General features: G+C 26.6%; 2 protein-coding genes across 3 annotated transcripts in view; both read left to right on the top strand.

The window, feature by feature from the left end:
- Window positions 1–5131: 5131 nt before the first annotated feature.
- Window positions 5132–6225, top strand: LOC132931218 (uncharacterized). Its single transcript, XM_060997341.1, has 4 exons — window positions 5132–5172; window positions 5233–5381; window positions 5464–5573; window positions 6061–6225. Exons 1-4 carry the CDS (start codon window positions 5132–5134, stop codon window positions 6223–6225), a joined length of 465 nt encoding a protein of 154 aa, XP_060853324.1.
- A 9158-nt stretch (window positions 6226–15383) lies between these two features.
- The window catches only part of LOC132918341 (uncharacterized), a 152006-nt gene continuing 148492 nt past the window's right edge, over window positions 15384–18897 (top strand). For both annotated transcript variants that reach the window (XM_060979528.1, XM_060979527.1), the window contains exon 1: window positions 15384–15988. In XM_060979528.1, the coding sequence (XP_060835511.1) occupies window positions 15924–15988 (65 nt within the window). In that variant the 5' untranslated portion in view covers window positions 15384–15923. The remainder of the gene's footprint in view (window positions 15989–18897) is intronic.

The following is an 18897-nucleotide window of genomic DNA, read 5'->3' as shown; positions in this document are numbered from 1 at the left end:
CCGCGAGTTTGTAAAGTACCCACTACACGGCGGCGTATATGTGTAGTAGTCACTAGTAGATCGGATAAGACACGAGTCTTCTGATTTATATAACCACAGGGCACGTTATCGTGAGGATATTTTCTAGAAAAGCAAACGATTGTCACAACAGACTCAGAAACTTGTCCACGTGAGTTGATCTTTTCAAAGCGAAGCCGATTATCGCAAATCGCTTTGCCGATTGTTGTTGTAACCGCGCTCATATAGTTAGTTAGTTTTCTATGTTTTTAATCTTGATGTATTGCACATCTAAATACCTATTTATATTTGTGACGTGGATCGTGTGTGGTGTGATAATTTTCGTGTACTAACTAAGCTTGTTTGCTCACGAGTATCATCCTTGAAGTTGGCACGCCGACTTTATCTGATCGATTCGAAAATTATGCCAATATTTTGAAAAATTGATTCTTATAATATTTTGTTAATAAGTTATTAAAATATTGTCAGTTAAAAATCATTATGTTCAATCTATTTGAAAAATATACTAATATTTTGCAAATTGATTTTTAGAATTTACAAATCAAAATTTTTTTTTTCAAATTTTATGTTTTTTCCAGCCCTCTAATACGTACTTTGTTCAATAAATTTAAAAGAATATTCATTTACAAAGCAACTTCTAAAAACTAACTTTAAATTATTTTTAATAATTAACTTGCAAATATTAGCATATTTTTTGAATTTATCGGAAAAAGTATTGTGTTCCTAGTTCCAAAGATCAAAGCTAATTTGTTTTTAAATATTTTCCGACAAAACGATTAAAACGTAATTCTGTTTTAACTTTCAATCTATATTATTAACACTGATTAATTACACACTTTAATGGAATTGTGTCATTTATAATAATCGTGTAGCTAATACCTGAATGTTTATTATCACATTGCATTCATGTTATACACAATGTACCTACTTACATAATATTATCTGTTTGTACTAATTGACTGTTAAATTGGGCACTTAATCGGGTTTTAATTATTATGGTTAAGGCGAATGATCTCACATCTTTAATAGTTAGCGTTATTAAATATTATTATTTTGATTATTATAGGTATACCTACCTATACATTTGATAAGTGTTTGTTATAACTTGTAATTATTGTCAAGTCTATACCGATTACCAAAAAATATGACCATCCATGTGTGTTAAATTAATATTGTCAGTGTTATTTATAAAAATAAAGATTAATATTAAGCCAAAATTTACGATTTTAAGAGCTTAAGGTAACATATTGAAGGTCTTCTCATGAATATAAACTACTTAACTTTTGTGGTATTATACCCACCCATTATTATTCAATTTTTTTTGCAAATAAAACATATCCTTGTAATATACTAATTAATATCAACCGAAGTTGAATTATTATAACTCTAGAACATTAAAAGTCAAAAATATTTTCAAGTAAGTACCTACTTAACAAGTTGTTCACGACTATTGGAAAAGCTGTAATGATAATATATGTACATAAAACGTTTTAAACGTTTGAATAACTTTGGACATGTAAATTCGTAGAATATATAACAATTATTGTCAATTATGATATTGTGTTACCTATTGTAAAGTTGTAGTAGGTAGGTTACCTATAATATTATAAACAGTTTCAAAAAGTAAAATAGTTGTAGTTAAAAATAATTATATCAATACTATTTTTTTTAAATTTAAATGTAAATTTGTTTTTTATTTTGATTATTTCGAATGGTGGCTGATTTGTAGGTATTGTAACAAACCAATATGTAAATTGTTTTAAATTTATTATTTACATAATTATACATTAAATACATACTATTTATTTTATGCTTGGCTGTCAAGTTTTATTTTAAATTCATTTTAATATACAAACTTGATATCATGTAAACTTTTATGTTAACCGTGTTTATGTTAATTAAGTGATCACATACAAAGTTTAAAATGTCAACACATATTATTATATACATTGTACATGCAATAGAATCTCCGCTCTACTTAGAATTTAAAGCTTTTATTTTATTTATCGCAAAGACTTAACATATCTATCTATGCATAATATTATGTAGGTACTATAGTCACTAAAACGCATATCTGTCTTTGTTTTAATTATATGGGACATTTTTTTGTTTGTAGAAATTTAAATTTAACATTTTATTAACTTTGATTATAAATCTATGTTTATTCATATATAGTTATCCAATGTATTATCGTGACGTGAAATATTATATTCCATTTGCATAATACTTGAACCCATCAATAAAAAAAGAACTAAAGGAATTGGAATGTAAAAATGGCAATTGTATGCACTCTTAAAATAATTCATTACCATTATTTGCATGTTGCTGATAAACAGTGGGTGTTCAAGTCCCGAGGCATAACATATATTATGGTAAATGTTCATCTATATACATATGTATAGACGTATATATATATATATATATATATAATACATTTAATTTCGTTCAAATATTCAATCTACATGTTATCAGTATTATAATATTTCAGTATACCATGACATAGGTATTCCATAAACTTTATTTTTCCAAAATGATTGTTTAGTATCTAATGTTACAGCTGTATAATTAATAAAAACTAACAAATATATAATTAAACAGAGATATTATTATGTATAGCCGTTTAGCGAATACATTTTTAAAATAAAAAATCTCATTTAAAAACGTAAAAATCTAAGAAAGCTTAAAAGTACGGTGCGGACGATAATATTTTGTTTAACGAGTGGCAGACCAGAGTGGTTGCTTTCGAATTAGGTAGATACTAGCAAATCCTATTAAACAAATATTAATTATACTTCATATAGACTCATAGTTTTTGTACATTTGTTGAACCCTAGCGGTTCTTACGTTATAGAATAATTCTGTTGTACAAATATTAAAGATTTCAAATAAATTGATAATTGATAGTTCTGATTTAAAATATATTATACATATAATGTATATACTATGTAGATATTCTTTTAAATTAATTTTATAATAATTAATTTTATATCATATCATTCGTATTCAATTCAATGTTAATGTTACATTCAATAACTCAATAATTCAGGAACACTTCTATAATTAACGTTTGTAAATAGCAATCCAATGTATTTCTTAATCATTTTGTTGCTCAAGTGGTATACGCCCTTTATTTATTAAAAATTCTTGTGTTGAAGGGGCGGACATTATATATTCATGATAACTATTTTAAATTAAAATTTTAAAAATATAATCCAATGTAATTTTATATTTATATAAATTTTTAAATTAATATTAACAATTTCAAATTTAATAATATTATAGTCTACAGTTATGGTTGTTTTGAACTTTTTTTTGTTGTATATTTTAGTCAGAAAGCTGGGTATTTAGTTTATTATATGTATTGATTAATATTAAAATATGATTGATTTGTTAATAGAAATCAATACTAACAGTACCAAAAAGTTTCATGTTGGTATAATATCAATGTAATTACTTTTGTCAGCATTCGGGCGGGGGGCATGTACATTTACGTATTATGACAGCAATTATATAACGAATGATTAAAAATCAACATGTTTTCCTCATTGTGTAGGCGAAATTTAAATTGATAATGGCTTCATTTTCGGTACCTACCTATGCATTAAAAAGTAAAAGTAAAACATTATAAAATATTTTATAACGTCAAAAATATTGTGTTTCGTGATATTTTGTTACATTCGGGCCAGTGATAAAACAATCAAAACGATTTTGATCAATATTATTTTTAATATTTTTATCATTTTTTAATGCTTTCAGATTATAATATACATAATCGTTTATTTATTTTAAATCAAGTCACTCTTAGTGTCTTTGTACCTATATGTACAATTTAGTATCATTATACTAAAGGCGTAATTTCAAAATTTGTGCGACATTTTCAATACCCCTCTATCTAAATAAATATCCTAGGGCTCTATTTTTTAAGATATTATTATATGTCTTATTAAATACATCGTCTTGTAAAACTTTACCGCTGATGAGTAGACTGTAATACCTATATGACTATATACTATATAGTATCTTAATTGAAACCATCACAGAAGTCATGAGTGGCATCATTGACACTTTATTTAATGCTTTCAAGATTTTACTAAAAAAATTTGAATTTTCAGTAATCATAAAAAATCAACAACAATTCAACATAATAATATAAATATTATATTTATATATCATGAATATGAATAACATATTATAATATTTACACACGTATAGATTACAACACAATAAACTGCAGAGAACGAGTTAAAAACTTCAAAATTAAATTTAAGTATGTTTTAAATTATTAAAAACAATTGAAGTATGTAATAAATAATAATAAATAGTATAATATTATTAAAAGAATATAGTTGTGCACTTCGGGCCCCCTAGTGTTTGGGCCCGACCGCGACCGCATTTTCTGATCCCTCATATAGTTCCACCACTGATCATTTACTTATGTAATATGAATGTATTATTCTATAATAGTAGACATATGTATTATATACGATGTATAGTTCTAGAATTAGTTTTACGTCATAAAATATGTTTTACCATCGTCAAATTGTATTTGAAAAAAACAATTTCCAAGATTTGTTTTTATTATTTTTAACCATGCCAATAATTGTTTTTAATAATGTTAAGTATTAAGTATATATTTATTTTTATGGGTTTGTATTTATATTATCTTTCTATACTTAGCACCTATATTTTAAAAATAATATTTCACGTTTGTTGTATTATTGAAGATTTATCATTTATTAAAATTGATTAATTAATTGTAGTTAATGCAACATTTTTTGATCACATTTTATAATCAAATTAAGTTATTAAATAAAACAAGTATACTTTTATTAATTATAATTTATAATATTTAATATAATTTCTTAGTTTTTTTCTATATATTACTTTAATATTACGGGTTTATTTAATATATAAATTAATTATTAATTTATAGATTAAAAACAGATTTTAATGATTTTATTGATAACAATTTTCACGAAATATTTTCGTTAGCAACGCGTTTATTCCTTATAATTGTTGATAAAATACCAGAAAACTTATCAATATTTAATACAATTTTTTAAACAAACTTGCGCTTCATAAAAAAAGTATTATACCTAATACCTATACATAAATGGTAAACAAAACCAAAATCCCTCAACCATACATCGATTAGTAAGCACGTGTAATTTTAAATAAGTCTTGTTTTGTTTGAAAAACGTTATCGTTTTTAAGCATACAGAGCGAGTTGGAGATAGCTTGTGTGGAAATCTATGACGGACACGCATGGAAGGATTTAAATATATCGTCTAGGATCCTTAAGACGTGCTCAATTTGCGGTGTGCGGAACGTATGGCCATGGATAACTACAATCAAGTGTAAGGGTGAGTCCATGACCATATTACTTGTAAACTTTATGTCTATATTTAAATATCTACGTTGTAATTCATTATTGTTTGTTAATAGAATGTAAGATGGTTTGTCATCGACAATGTTTGGCCGAAATCGATGAGAAAATATGTCCTTTAATCGTTAACCATTATGGTGAAAATGTATCGACGATTTCAAAGTCAAATGTCTGTTGAGTTTAGAAAATACTATAATTATAATTATATAGTCGTATAGAATACAAAATATGTATGTCCATGAAGTAGCCAAATTTTAACCGCTATTAATAAGTAATTAATGTGTAAGCTATAACGCGGTGGAATTATAAAATAATTTTACCACCTATGCAATTTTTTATATTCACCATCATAGCTCACATATTATGTGTTTGGTTCTTACCACTTCAGTTACAGTATAGTACTGTAATAGCTATATAATACAGCCTGTATTCATGATTTTTTTTTATGTCTATGAACTTTGAGTAAATTAAAATATATTCAGATAATATAGTGATTTATGTATAAGATTTTTTTTCGATTGTAATTTTAAACTTACGAGTATTCATGATTACTTATTCTAACAGCAAAATCAGAATTTGGGCAGGTTTCATAGACATATATAATATATGGGTGTATATTTATAACACATTTCTATTCATGTACAATTTAATATCAGAACGAACCGTCTTCCACTGCCCTGATCACGGGAGAAATCGACGACGACGTCCTAATGGCCATGTACGACTACGAAAACGGCGTTTGTCATGCTAAAAAATCGGCGTCAAACGAAGTGTTCTGTCCGCTCGTCGAAAGTAAAAGATCGTCTTCCGAACCTAGCTAAACACGAATCTCCATTTCTTTTAAAAGTATAAATTTATGTATAAAATTACATGCCAGGGGTGATTGTTTTAGTTGTGAACTGTAATGAACGGTGAACATTAATTATTTAAATTTTTGAAAAGTATTGATAGTTTATATTTTTTTTTTTTGAAAATTTAAATTACGTATAATCCTACCATTTTCTACTGCTTTTGTATTTAAAATCGTGTAATGTCTTCTGGTAAAACTTTACTGCAGAAGCTTTCTTTAAAAAAAACATATTATGTGTTATAAAAATGGTATAGTTTCAACTGTTTAAAGTGATCTATAATACTGCAGATAATACTATATACTATATATATATATATATATATTCGTAGATTATTGTTTGTAAATTATTATTTATTTTTAATAAATAGTTTTTAGAATATAGTCTATGTAATTAGAATGATTACTTGAATGTACTTCAGGAAATGGGGATCATCATATATTTCTAAATATAATCTTAAATTTATTACTTTATCACTCCGTTACACTCTTTCACTTTTATTATCATTTGAATGTTCTGATACTTTCTTTGTGAAATATTTATTTATTTTTCTTTATTTAAACAATTACTTTAATAAGTAACTAGATATACACTAATAATGTATAGGTATATGTTTTTTTTTATACTAACAGTGTTATTTTTTTAAATCATTTTTCATACATGAGATTGCACATTAATTTCCTAATATTTAAAATGTATACTCATGCAGCGTGCTATAATATATTTAGCTACATAACGCATAATACAAACATATAATCATAATCCAATTAATTAACATGTACCTACTAGTCAACAGCGCCAAACAAAATTAAATTAATCATACTTCTAAATTAATTACTAAGAAAATATAAGTATACCTATACATATATCTAGCAAAATTTACCATGTTTTATATAATATAGTTGATAACAGCATACACAACACACATGTACAATGTACACTTTCATATAAACTATTCAAATTAATGAAATATATTTGATCACTGTAACCATAAATTAGGTTTCTTTAAACATAGTAAATTAGTACACGAGTAATCCAACTTATAATCTGTAAAATATATGTATTTACTCATTTTATTATTAATTTTATATTATTATCATCTAATAAGGGCAAAACTAATACAATAAATTTTTTCATATTATATAAGCATATGATGTTTACATAGAATATTGGAGAATTAGCAAATACTACATAATGTGTCTTTTGCAGGATGAAGGTTGATAATGCATGTACATTATTGCTTTTGAATAATTCACATCATGTACCTAAAGAAATATGACGTTATTTATTGCAATTATTGAGTATATTTAAAATCTAAATAGCAAGATAAACTGGTCAACAGGATCGATGTAAAACAAAATTATGTCAAGTTCAGTTATTACATAAATAAATGCTCTGTAATAATATACCTTCTCCTTCGAACTAATTTATTAAAATTAATCTAATACAAATTTATTATGTGTCTTATGAGGTTAATTATCTTGTATTGACTGTAGCTAAATTTGTTATGAGATTGTTGTGTTTCAAAATAGGAAACTCACGCTGTAAGCAGTGTAAGCAATAGAGCCTAAACATTAATTTTAAATATTTTTAATGATATTATACAGGTAGATATAGTATACTGGAATATGATATAGTATAATATTATATACCTACGTATAGTGTGATAATATTTTTCAATTACATACTACATACGATTATTTTCGTTTCCCTTCAATTTTGATACTTATTTATTATTTATTTATACTCAATTAGCTAAACTCTTGTATAACATTATGTACCAACTAGTGGGAACATATTTTATGGCTTAATACAAATTAAATATATTACAGAAATTTTAATTTTGGTATATAATAATATGGTTATATGGTATTGTTAGTATTTCAGGGGACTATAATTTTAATTTTATACAGACGTATAAGAAAAATTATAAACAATATTTATTTGTTTAGGTAAAAAAAATAATATATACTATGAGAAAATATCTTCCAGAAAATATTTTTACTATGATTTTGATTTGTGTCGAGGTTAAATCAACTAAACTGTAAATATCTATCAATTACAGCCCACTTGAATAAGTATAAAATTATTTGGTATTTTGTAATATTATGTATAAATCGTTTACTTAACGATAAAATATTTATGCATGTGAGAAAACAGGTTTTCTAGGTCATGTTCAAGGTTCAATTGAAAATAGAAAGTTTGCGACCAAGTTCGTCCCATTATGATTACAAATCTAGTAAAATCCCTAATTATTATAACTATTTTTCTTAAATAACAGTAGTTTGTAACTATAAAGCATTAAGTAAACAAATTTAATATATTTGTTAATGTGTAATTTTTGTTCGCATTTTAACAATTTAAAAATGTTCAGCGGAAAGGAGTTGGTATAATATTTTGATAATTTTTCTTACATATGTTTATGATTTTGAGTTTGACCTTACTATATTTAACTTGAATTTTAAAATCTCTAAGTGTGTAATAATTATAATATATTTTTTATTATTTTATATTTGTATATATTATCCAATATTTTATCATGAAATAATACCACCATCATAGGTTCTGTAGAGCATGTCGTATAAAAAATTGCTTTTGTTTCGTTAATAATATTATAAAAACTATAATGCCATTGAAAAAAACATAAATACATAAATATTTTAATATTTGATGATATTATGGACTATACCTAATAGAATATAATAAATTAATAATTGTTTAATCGTTGTATACATTTATTATGTATACACTATATAGATTTTTATACGAGAATTCATTTAAATAATTTATATTGATGCATGTGTATACAACGATAATATTAATAAATATATTATAACATTGATAACATAATGGTTTTTATACAAGTGATAAATATCTAATTTTGTTTAAATGGGATGATATAATAATATATAGCGTGTTAATTGAAAAAACTTCCCTTATAAAACTTTTTTATATATTCTAATGGATATTTATCTTTTTATAGTTAAATAAAAGCTTTAACAATTTATTAATCAATCAATAAGATTGTAAATTACTACAAAAACAGGTTTATTATAATAAGTCTGTATTTCCTTAAAAAATTTTTTACTGATTCAATATTATTGTATAAATCATTGAAGTACTATAAGTGTTTAATGCATATGGATTTTTAAAATTACATATAAATAATTTCACTTTATATGCAACTATATTTAAACATGATTTTATATAATTTTTTTATGTTAATACATTATACTCTTACATACTTTTAGTCTTCATTAATTTAGTACTTTAATGCAATTCTGGTTTAAACGAATACTAAACATTGTGTAAAGATTTTATTGAGAAATCAAAATGTACAGGTATTTTAGCATTTACAAAATACATAATAATTATTATACAACTACCTGTGTAGCCCAACTTCGACCGTATAAAAATGAATTAATATAAAACACGGTAGTACGGAACTATGTTGGTGTATCTTAAAATTAGTGTACCTCAGTTAACGGTTAAATCGGCGACGGCGTACCTCACTTAGTAAACTAATTCGACCGGGATTGACAACTGTTTGTCGTTGATTAGAATATAGGCATATAATACTTATACCTATAACACTTGGTATGTTTTCTAACAGTCAAACGTGGTTCAAATAACAATATATAAACTCGCAAAGTTTCAAGGAATATAATATGTATATATATATATAATATATATATACATATAGCCATATAGGTATAATGTATATTATGTGTAAAATTTGGTGCCAATTGGTTCAGTAATGCCTAAGTTTATAAACCCTATTAATTTAAATTTATAAATAGGTATATATATAGATAGAAAGATATAAAAAATGAAGGATTAAAAAATCGTATACAATAATATCCAGTTTATATTTATATGAATTTGAAAGTTATTTCAGATTTTATAGCTAGAACTCGCATTACTATTGTATTTCAATTTTACGCATTACATACATTATACATAACTAGAGCGGATTTTAATTTAGTACAAAATCAAAAATAATTTAAATATGTATTTGTTTTTTACTTCATAAATATTTATTTATAATATTGAAATATTTAAATTTAAAATAAGAGAATTCACTATAATTTATAAATAACACATAAAACAAATAAAAATATTTATTCTGAATCATCCAAATAGTCTTCTTGGGGGAAACAATTAGAAGCGACATATAATTTGAGATTTTCAAGTTTAAAATTACGGCGATTTGATCTTAGTATTGCTTTATAACAGCTGAATGACCTCTCCATATCAACAGAAGTGATGTTATTGTGATGCATATTGCATACACGTTAATTCTTTTGAATTGTATTTTATTTTTAAATTGTTTTTTAAGTTATGATTAATAACAGAGTATATCCCTTATCGACATTAAGACGTTAAATCCTGGGTTTTTTCTCATTATGCTTTGTAATTTAGAATTGGTTAAAATTCCAATTTCTCCAGAGAATTCTACAATAATATAGATTACGTATATTTATTTGTAAAATATTTAAAAATATTTAAAATACAAATAGCATCAGCTTATTCAAAATTAAATGAAACGTACACATAATATGTCAAAAACTTTTCGATATTAAAACCATATAAAAATATTTATTTAAATTGAAATCCGTTCCTTGTATATAATATTATAATATAATATAGGAATTATATTTTTAATTTGTAGTCATTAAATTAATAAAAGTTTGTAGGTATATTGTAATTTGTAATGAATAATGATACAATATAAAATTGTGTTTATATGGTACCTATACAATTTAATTGATTTTTTTCCGTGTTTATTGTTGATATCATTTTATATGTTTGTGTAACATTCAAAAAATTATAATAAAAATATAATATTGGACAGGATAATATTATTTATGAAATTGTACAGAAATAAGTATTGTAGACACAAACTACAATTTAAACACTAAACTGAAATAATTTATATAACATTTTTATTATGCAATAACTATTTAAATATTGGAATAGTGCCCAAACATTTTTTATTATATTTATATGTTTATTGCCAGTATTTAGTAATCTAATAGGTACATGAATTTTAAAGGAAGGCTTAACTTTCGATGTTTTGACAAAAATTCAAAAACTTCCTCAGTATACAAATCTAAATATAATATTAGGTATATACATATATATATATATTTATATATTTTTGTATATTATACAGGCCCTGGTTGATCTATTTAACTTAATAGCATTTAGAATAAAACTTAAGAATAATTTTAACTGTGATATTTATTTTAATATTAATCTTTGGCTTAAGTAGGAGCAATGTTGACTTTCGAGTATTAGAATTATTGTTTGTATTTGGGCATTTCTATGTTGCTAAACAAATACTAGCACCTATTATATTAAATAAATTTATTTTGAAAAACAGAAACGAAAAAATAGCTTAATTTTTATTTTATTTTTATTAATTACTTATATATTTCATAAACTAACAAATGTTATCTTATAAAATATTGTGACCCTAAATAAATATATTTTCAAACAAATATTAATATTGGTGTGAATACGTTTTATTTAGTATTAATGTATTTTATTACTTAAATAAGTTTGAATATACCTTCTGTAAAATGGTAATTTCCTTACTACTATTAATATCAATAGTTTATCCATTAAAATGCCATAACACTTGTTATTATTATTACCATAATTTACCATTACACATAAATGTAATCGTAATACTCTTATGATTAGGTACTTACTGAATAACACGTAAGCAATAAACATATAATTATTTACAACAAATCAGTGGTATCCTCGAATAAATGTCTAAGTGAAGTGAACTAAATAAAATAAGCACAGTTTTAATTTCATATTCTGACGAGAACAATGAATGTATTGATATTAATGCAATAATATGGTTTTATTTCATTTTTTATGACTGTTATCATTTTTTGGAGCAGTAAAAATGTTTCAAGCTTCAACTTCAATATCTTTTCTGTTAGGAAAATGAATCTAGTATGTACCTCAAAATGGATAAAAAATAAAAAATTCCAAGTATTTTTTATTATTAACAATACATAAACCGAAAAAAATATTGAGAAAAAACGGAAATTTTTATACTTAACTAGATTTTTTTTACAAATTCGTAAGGTTGTTGTATTTTAAAATAAATAATAAATTATTATAGAATTTTCACTAACTGTTATACCATTTTTTCAATTTCGTTGTCATATTATACGTAAATGGTATTATTTTCAAATTTTTACTCTTTATTGAAATTTGAAATCTTTGATCTTTTTTCTATGTATACAAATATATGCTCGGTCAAAAAGCTTGAAAGTGTAAAGCAAGATTTCTCATAAGTTTCAAATATTGGAATAAAAATACATTTTATCAAAAGCCTATAATAATTTTTTATATAAGTTTTAAGTTTACATTTTTACCTAATTTCGTCAAGTCACTCAAATCACAACAATTTGCAAATTATTTTGAAGCTAAAATCTTTTAAAAGATTTAATTATTATTGATTAAAAACGTGATACAATTTCTTATAAGTTTATATATACTGAATTACTGAAACCAAAAAATTGAAATTCCGTATTTTGTGTTCAAAAACAATTCGATGTTATTAATGTTATATTATAATATTACTTATCTACTTATATTATTTTTCCGCCATCATTGTCAATAATGATAATGTTAAGATTAGGATGTGTAAATGTTTTTGCCGTTTTTGGTATAATTCATTTAATCTTTCATATTATTAATAATATTTTGTGTATAATAATATACAATACCCTAGAATGACGAATCGTCTGCAGATCGTCTTCGCTCAGAATCGTTTTTCGTATATAAAATGATATATCATTAAATTCAAATATAACACATCAATTACAGTGACCCACTTAAAACTTATTATACTATAGCACTGTTCGTCAGAGGTGATACCCATCACTCGCCCGAACGACTTTTTAATAATAATTTTCATGTGACGATAAAAGATTGTATTCGTTATATAAACATCTTGATGGTTAGGGGGGGGGGGGTAATTCCTCAAATTACTCTTATTATGCCCAATAGTTAATATAATATTATTTATATTGCGTTGAAATCCTGATATAGTGATGTAATGATAACTTAAGATGATTTCGAGTTTGGCGCAAATTCATGGATGCGCGGGTGCGACGAGTATGTCAGCGACTTCCAATGAACACTTCGTGATCGCGGTCCATTTTGTAAACCACGGTACTCGTGATCGGGTAACCGCGATATTTTCTTTTCCATTGGTTAGTTTTATGAAAAAGTTCGTCGACCGTCGTGGCTCTAACTTTACTCTTTAGCGATTGTCGGTCGAACCGTTTTTTTGTTACTGTCCTATTCTCGATAAAGCCGTAGTTTTTCGTCGTGTCGACCGAGTATTAACATTTTTCGATCAAATCGTTTGTTTGCGTTGTCATCCGCGAGTGGGTGTGTGCGATAATTTAATGGTGTATAGTGCGACGAAATCCCGGCAAACGAATCTCATTAGTCATCAGTCATCATCACCTATATATCCGGACCGACGAAACTGTTTCCCGAGGGTTATTATGTGACCGGAAGTATGTCAAGGTGAGACGCTTATAATAAGTCACCTATATTATTCACAGTTTCCTAGTAGGGATAAACAATATTTCCTGCGGCTGTTATTTAGAATGTATATTATTTTATAGATTTCTAAAATCCAGGTAAACCTTTGGTAACATATAGTCACGTAACGCGATTGCACCGAATGATGATTTTTAGTGTAATATATAATAACGTTATAATTGCAGTTTAGCTACCACGCGAACTAACTACCTACATATATTTATAAGATGTATAGTATTGTATGATGTATTATTTTTACTGTGTACAATTAATTAATACGTTCATTTTTTTTTTTTGAAAATTATAATGCATCTAAATAAAAATTTGAAGGAATGGTTTCGGAGTTATTAAACTTTTTATGCACTTACTTATTAAAAACAACAAGCACGAATAATATAGTTTTACATCAAGTATACAACAGATAAAATATTTAGTCTACTATGTATTTATTATACACAATACTCAAATAATTTTTACAAACATAGAATTCTATTCTATTAATATTTAATATTATAATTTTTAAATCATTATATAGCTAAATATGGCCATATCTTTGAACCTATTATTATGGACTTGAGGACTTCGACTTTTTATTTACAACCTACATTAAGTTATACAATAAGTAAATTTGACCAGAAAAAAAGTATCTGCTTAAATATATATATTTACAGTTAAAAATCCCAAAAATTAGATTTTGAGTGAATGTGTTATTGATAGAAAAATGCAAGCAAGCATACTTGTTAAATTAACTAAATTTAAACTATAAAAACATACCCATCGGACCACTTTTACTACCTTTTTATAGTTTGTACCATGATAAACTATGGTGACCATATGCGTTACGTTTCAAAAAATTATGCCTATTTCTTTATTAATATAATTTTTATTAATTATGGGAATGTAGGAAGACATTTTCTTTTCCCCTTAAGTCCTAACCATTTATCGTGCTCTCAAATTTTTTGGCACCGGATACTCTATTCTATCCCTATATGATCGCACTTTAAATTATGCGCCTAATATCTACCGGATCTCAATAAACCTAAAACAAACATTCTATTATATAAGAATATAAGATATTTGGGAATGAGTGTAGACGGAGTTAAAAAATCTTGAAGTCTTGTTTCTCCAATAAAATTCGGTAATACAATAAAAAATAGAATTAACGATTGTAAAATGATACTTTATTATTCTCATCTAGCTAATCAGGAAATTGCCGAAAAAAAAAATTTACATCGATAACAAATAGTTAAAATATAAATATTAAAAAATATACGCTGACCACCGCACTGGGCCACCATAACCTCGCGAGAATTGACACATATTACAGTAATAATCATAAAAAAAATAACACCTAATAAACATATCGTAATAGATACCACCGGTTACAAATCATGACGATGACGACCATTGGGGAGGTGGTCGGCGAGGACGACGACATCCTCTCGCAGACGGCGGTGGATGCGACGATCGCGTGTCGGCGGAGAGGGGCGGAGCGGGTGCGAGCACGCGAAAGAGAAAACGCGATCGTGTCGCGCGACTAGTATACTAGTGGTGATAATTAACGTCGGACCGTCCGCCGCTGACGACGACGACAACGACATTCGATACCACCCGCGCAATCGATTTTTTAAAACAATCATTACGTCTCATTCATCAGCGTATACGCGCACGTGCATCTTTTCAACCGTTTAGTTATTCGTCGGATTACGTCGAACACTGAGTGTCCTATATATTATACCATTTACGTCCAACACGGTCGTCGCGATTATTCTTTAAAGTGTGTAATAAATATTCACGTGTTTACGTGGTGCGCGTGTGCGGTATTGGTATTACTTGTTGCCGTAGTTAAGCATCATATTATTATAGCCGCCTAAATAATATCGTATATAGCTAATAGGTACGCCCATATTGTGCGAAAGGGAAAGGACTCGGCAGCAACAACAGTCCGCTTGACGGACGGATCGTAGAATCTTTTGCTTCTCGATTATCATTACTATCGTTTTCGCCACCGGTCGGTATAACGCGTACATTATTGTTATTATACTCACCCGCAGCGCCGTAAAGTGCGACGTCCGGGCCGCGACAACATGATGTCACTTTACAGGACCATCAGGGGCACGAACGGCACCCAAAAACGCGTCAGGGACAGGAGGTGAGTCGTTTTTTTTATCATACCATCATGTCTCTAACTGTTAATTACATGGTGATTTTAATAACTATTATTCCGCGCGTTATAATAATATAATATATATACGTGTTTTCAGCACGATAATATTAAATATACGAATAGATTATGATATATACGCATGTATTGAACTTCAAGTCTTCAATATAGATGCTCGTATAGGACATTTATGTCGTTATACATTTTTCTTATAAATACTTCAAACTTATACTCTGGTGTCCGTATACGTATTTTACGATTTTGTCGATAACATTTGTTATTATCAAATGCATGTTTTTGAGGTTTTGGAAATTATATTTTTATAATAAATTATGGTGGGAATATCTAATATTTTGGAACACAATTTTGTTTATCGACTATTGTTTTACGAATTTAAATATCCATCTTCATAACAACATAAGAATTCAATAAAAATTCAAAATCAATTTTAAAATTATAATTTCTGTATTATCTACCAGATGAAAATAAATATAATGTTCAGGTAATCAGTTATAACCTAAGATAGTTGTTGTTTTATTTTGAAATAAAAAAGTTGAACATGACATATTTTTTATTGCATTCAGAACCTCGTAGTACCTAGTCAGTAGGCAATATTATTGTGTAGTTGGGCAATTTATTTTCCTTGCGTATGAATGTACGATTTATAAACGTTTATTCCATACATAGATAGGAATTCTGCCAATTCTGGGTAACTTTTTTTGTACATATAAACCACGTACAGTTAATTTTTTATTCTTATAAAGTTGTAAAAGTCATTTATATGAGCTGCATTCGTTACAGAATTCGTGTTATAATATCGTGTGCGTGTTGCTGCTGTCCACTTTTAGTTTAAGTGAGATTTATTGAGATCGACACACTTTTCGTATAAAATACTTGTAGGAAAATTCGAAAATCACGGTCGTCACAAATGACTGAAACACCGATATCTGATTTTCATAAAAATCAATAATATTGATACAGTGTATAAGAAATGTCTTATGGCAGGATTTTGTAAAAAAGAATATATGCATATGTTTATATCGGTTAAATGTATTAAAACTGAAAATCATTGAGTATTGACGAAAGACTAATATATTTTATGGTGATCTTACAAAATATTGTCCTATCTATAACCCATATTTCGTTTTAGAACAGCAGCAAATCGTGTACGTGAAATATTATATAATTACCAAGTTCGCGTTTCACATTATACTGTTGCATTTAAGTCATGTGTTTTCAATCGAAAGTATTATTTATATTATGTACAAGAGTTAGGAATTAAAATATTTATTAATTATCGATTATTAAATTAATGTTGAACTGCCAAAATATCTATATTATATCTACTGTGGGGTGATTAAACATAATATAGTCGCTAAAATTGAACGCGATACAGGTATATTTATAACCATATCAATAAAAAAAAAAAAATAAAAAAAAAAATCCTAGACGTTTAACCAAATATCTATAATGTGTAGAACATGTTTATAGATTTTTTTGTACGACTGTAATATTATGGTATAGTTTAGTGTACAAAAACAAAGCACATTGAATGTTTTCTCATTCAATTGTTATTCGAATGTAAGCAACAAAATATATACCTATTATAGATGAATTTGATTTTTTTTCTGTGTCAAACAAACCGACGACGATAAAAAAAGTATTAAATAGGTACATCGAATGTTCAACGCGTCACGACAATGTACGCGTCAATGTTTATATAGTTTCAGACGTTTCGAGTTTTTCTTAATATAATAATATCATCATTACTGTCCGACGTTTCGTGAAATGTTTTTGGGAGGTGGGCGCCTGCTGCTACACGTATACACCAACACCACAGATGTTCCGGTCCGCGGGAGTGTAAAGAGACTAGAAATGGTTTTTTTCTTTAATTACCCCGAATTACGCACACTACGCAAACACGCGTAGGCGGACTTATTGTTATCATTATCATCATCGTTACCACGATAATTAAAAACCGTTTGCTTTCTATTCGTGGCAACAGCAGAAATATAATAATATGCAAGATTTTCACTACGTTTTTAATTACTATATATACAACAAACACGTCAAAAGAAAAAAAACGTTTAGCCGAGCATTTTTTCTGTTTCTTTATTTCATGTTTTACTATATTATTATATTTTTTCCGACAAGGAAACACAATATATTATTACTATTATTTATAAGTGTAACGTTTCTTTCCGCGACTATACGGTCCAGATTAAAGGCGCGTGACGAGTGACTTGCACAATGTTACGCCGGACAAAAATAAATCTAGCAAATAGAACAAGCCGTAATATTATATTATATATTATATGATATTTATTTAATTTTTTTTTTTAAAATACATTTTTGTAAGGCTCGTGTAAGACTAATCGATAAAATTTTTGACACTCAATCGGAATTAGTATATAATATAAACTGTTTAAAAATCGATTAATCAGCAGCAAACTATATGGTGTAGCTGCCAATGGCTATCACGTACGGCGTGACATTTTCACTATTATTGTTATAGACATTTTCCTCTGCACCATGTTTTGCAAGGAACGTATGTGATTATTGCACAGATCTTATTTTTTTCGTAGGTAGTGTATTGATTATAAAGATCCTACATAGTGCATTTAATATAGTCGAATATCAAAAAAAAAAACCTTTAAGAATAACATGAAATTATAATTTTATAAATGACATTAACCATCTTCCCTTTGAACTTGTACTCTCAGATGACTGATTCATTTGTCAAATTGTGTTCGCTTTTAATACTTTGAAAACTTTTTTGTATCGTATTTTTAACAGAACCTGGACACGTATATTGTACTTTGTGCAACGCTAATTATGTATACCATTATTGGGATTAGTGTCCATTGTCCACTAGTTTAATAAACAAAAAAGTACTT

The sequence above is a fragment of the Rhopalosiphum padi genome, chromosome 1 (assembly GCF_020882245.1).
Source record: "Rhopalosiphum padi isolate XX-2018 chromosome 1, ASM2088224v1, whole genome shotgun sequence".
NCBI lineage: Eukaryota > Metazoa > Arthropoda > Insecta > Hemiptera > Aphididae > Rhopalosiphum > Rhopalosiphum padi.
Note: the sequence above shows the minus strand (reverse complement) of the source record. Positions and strands in the feature narration are given on the sequence as shown.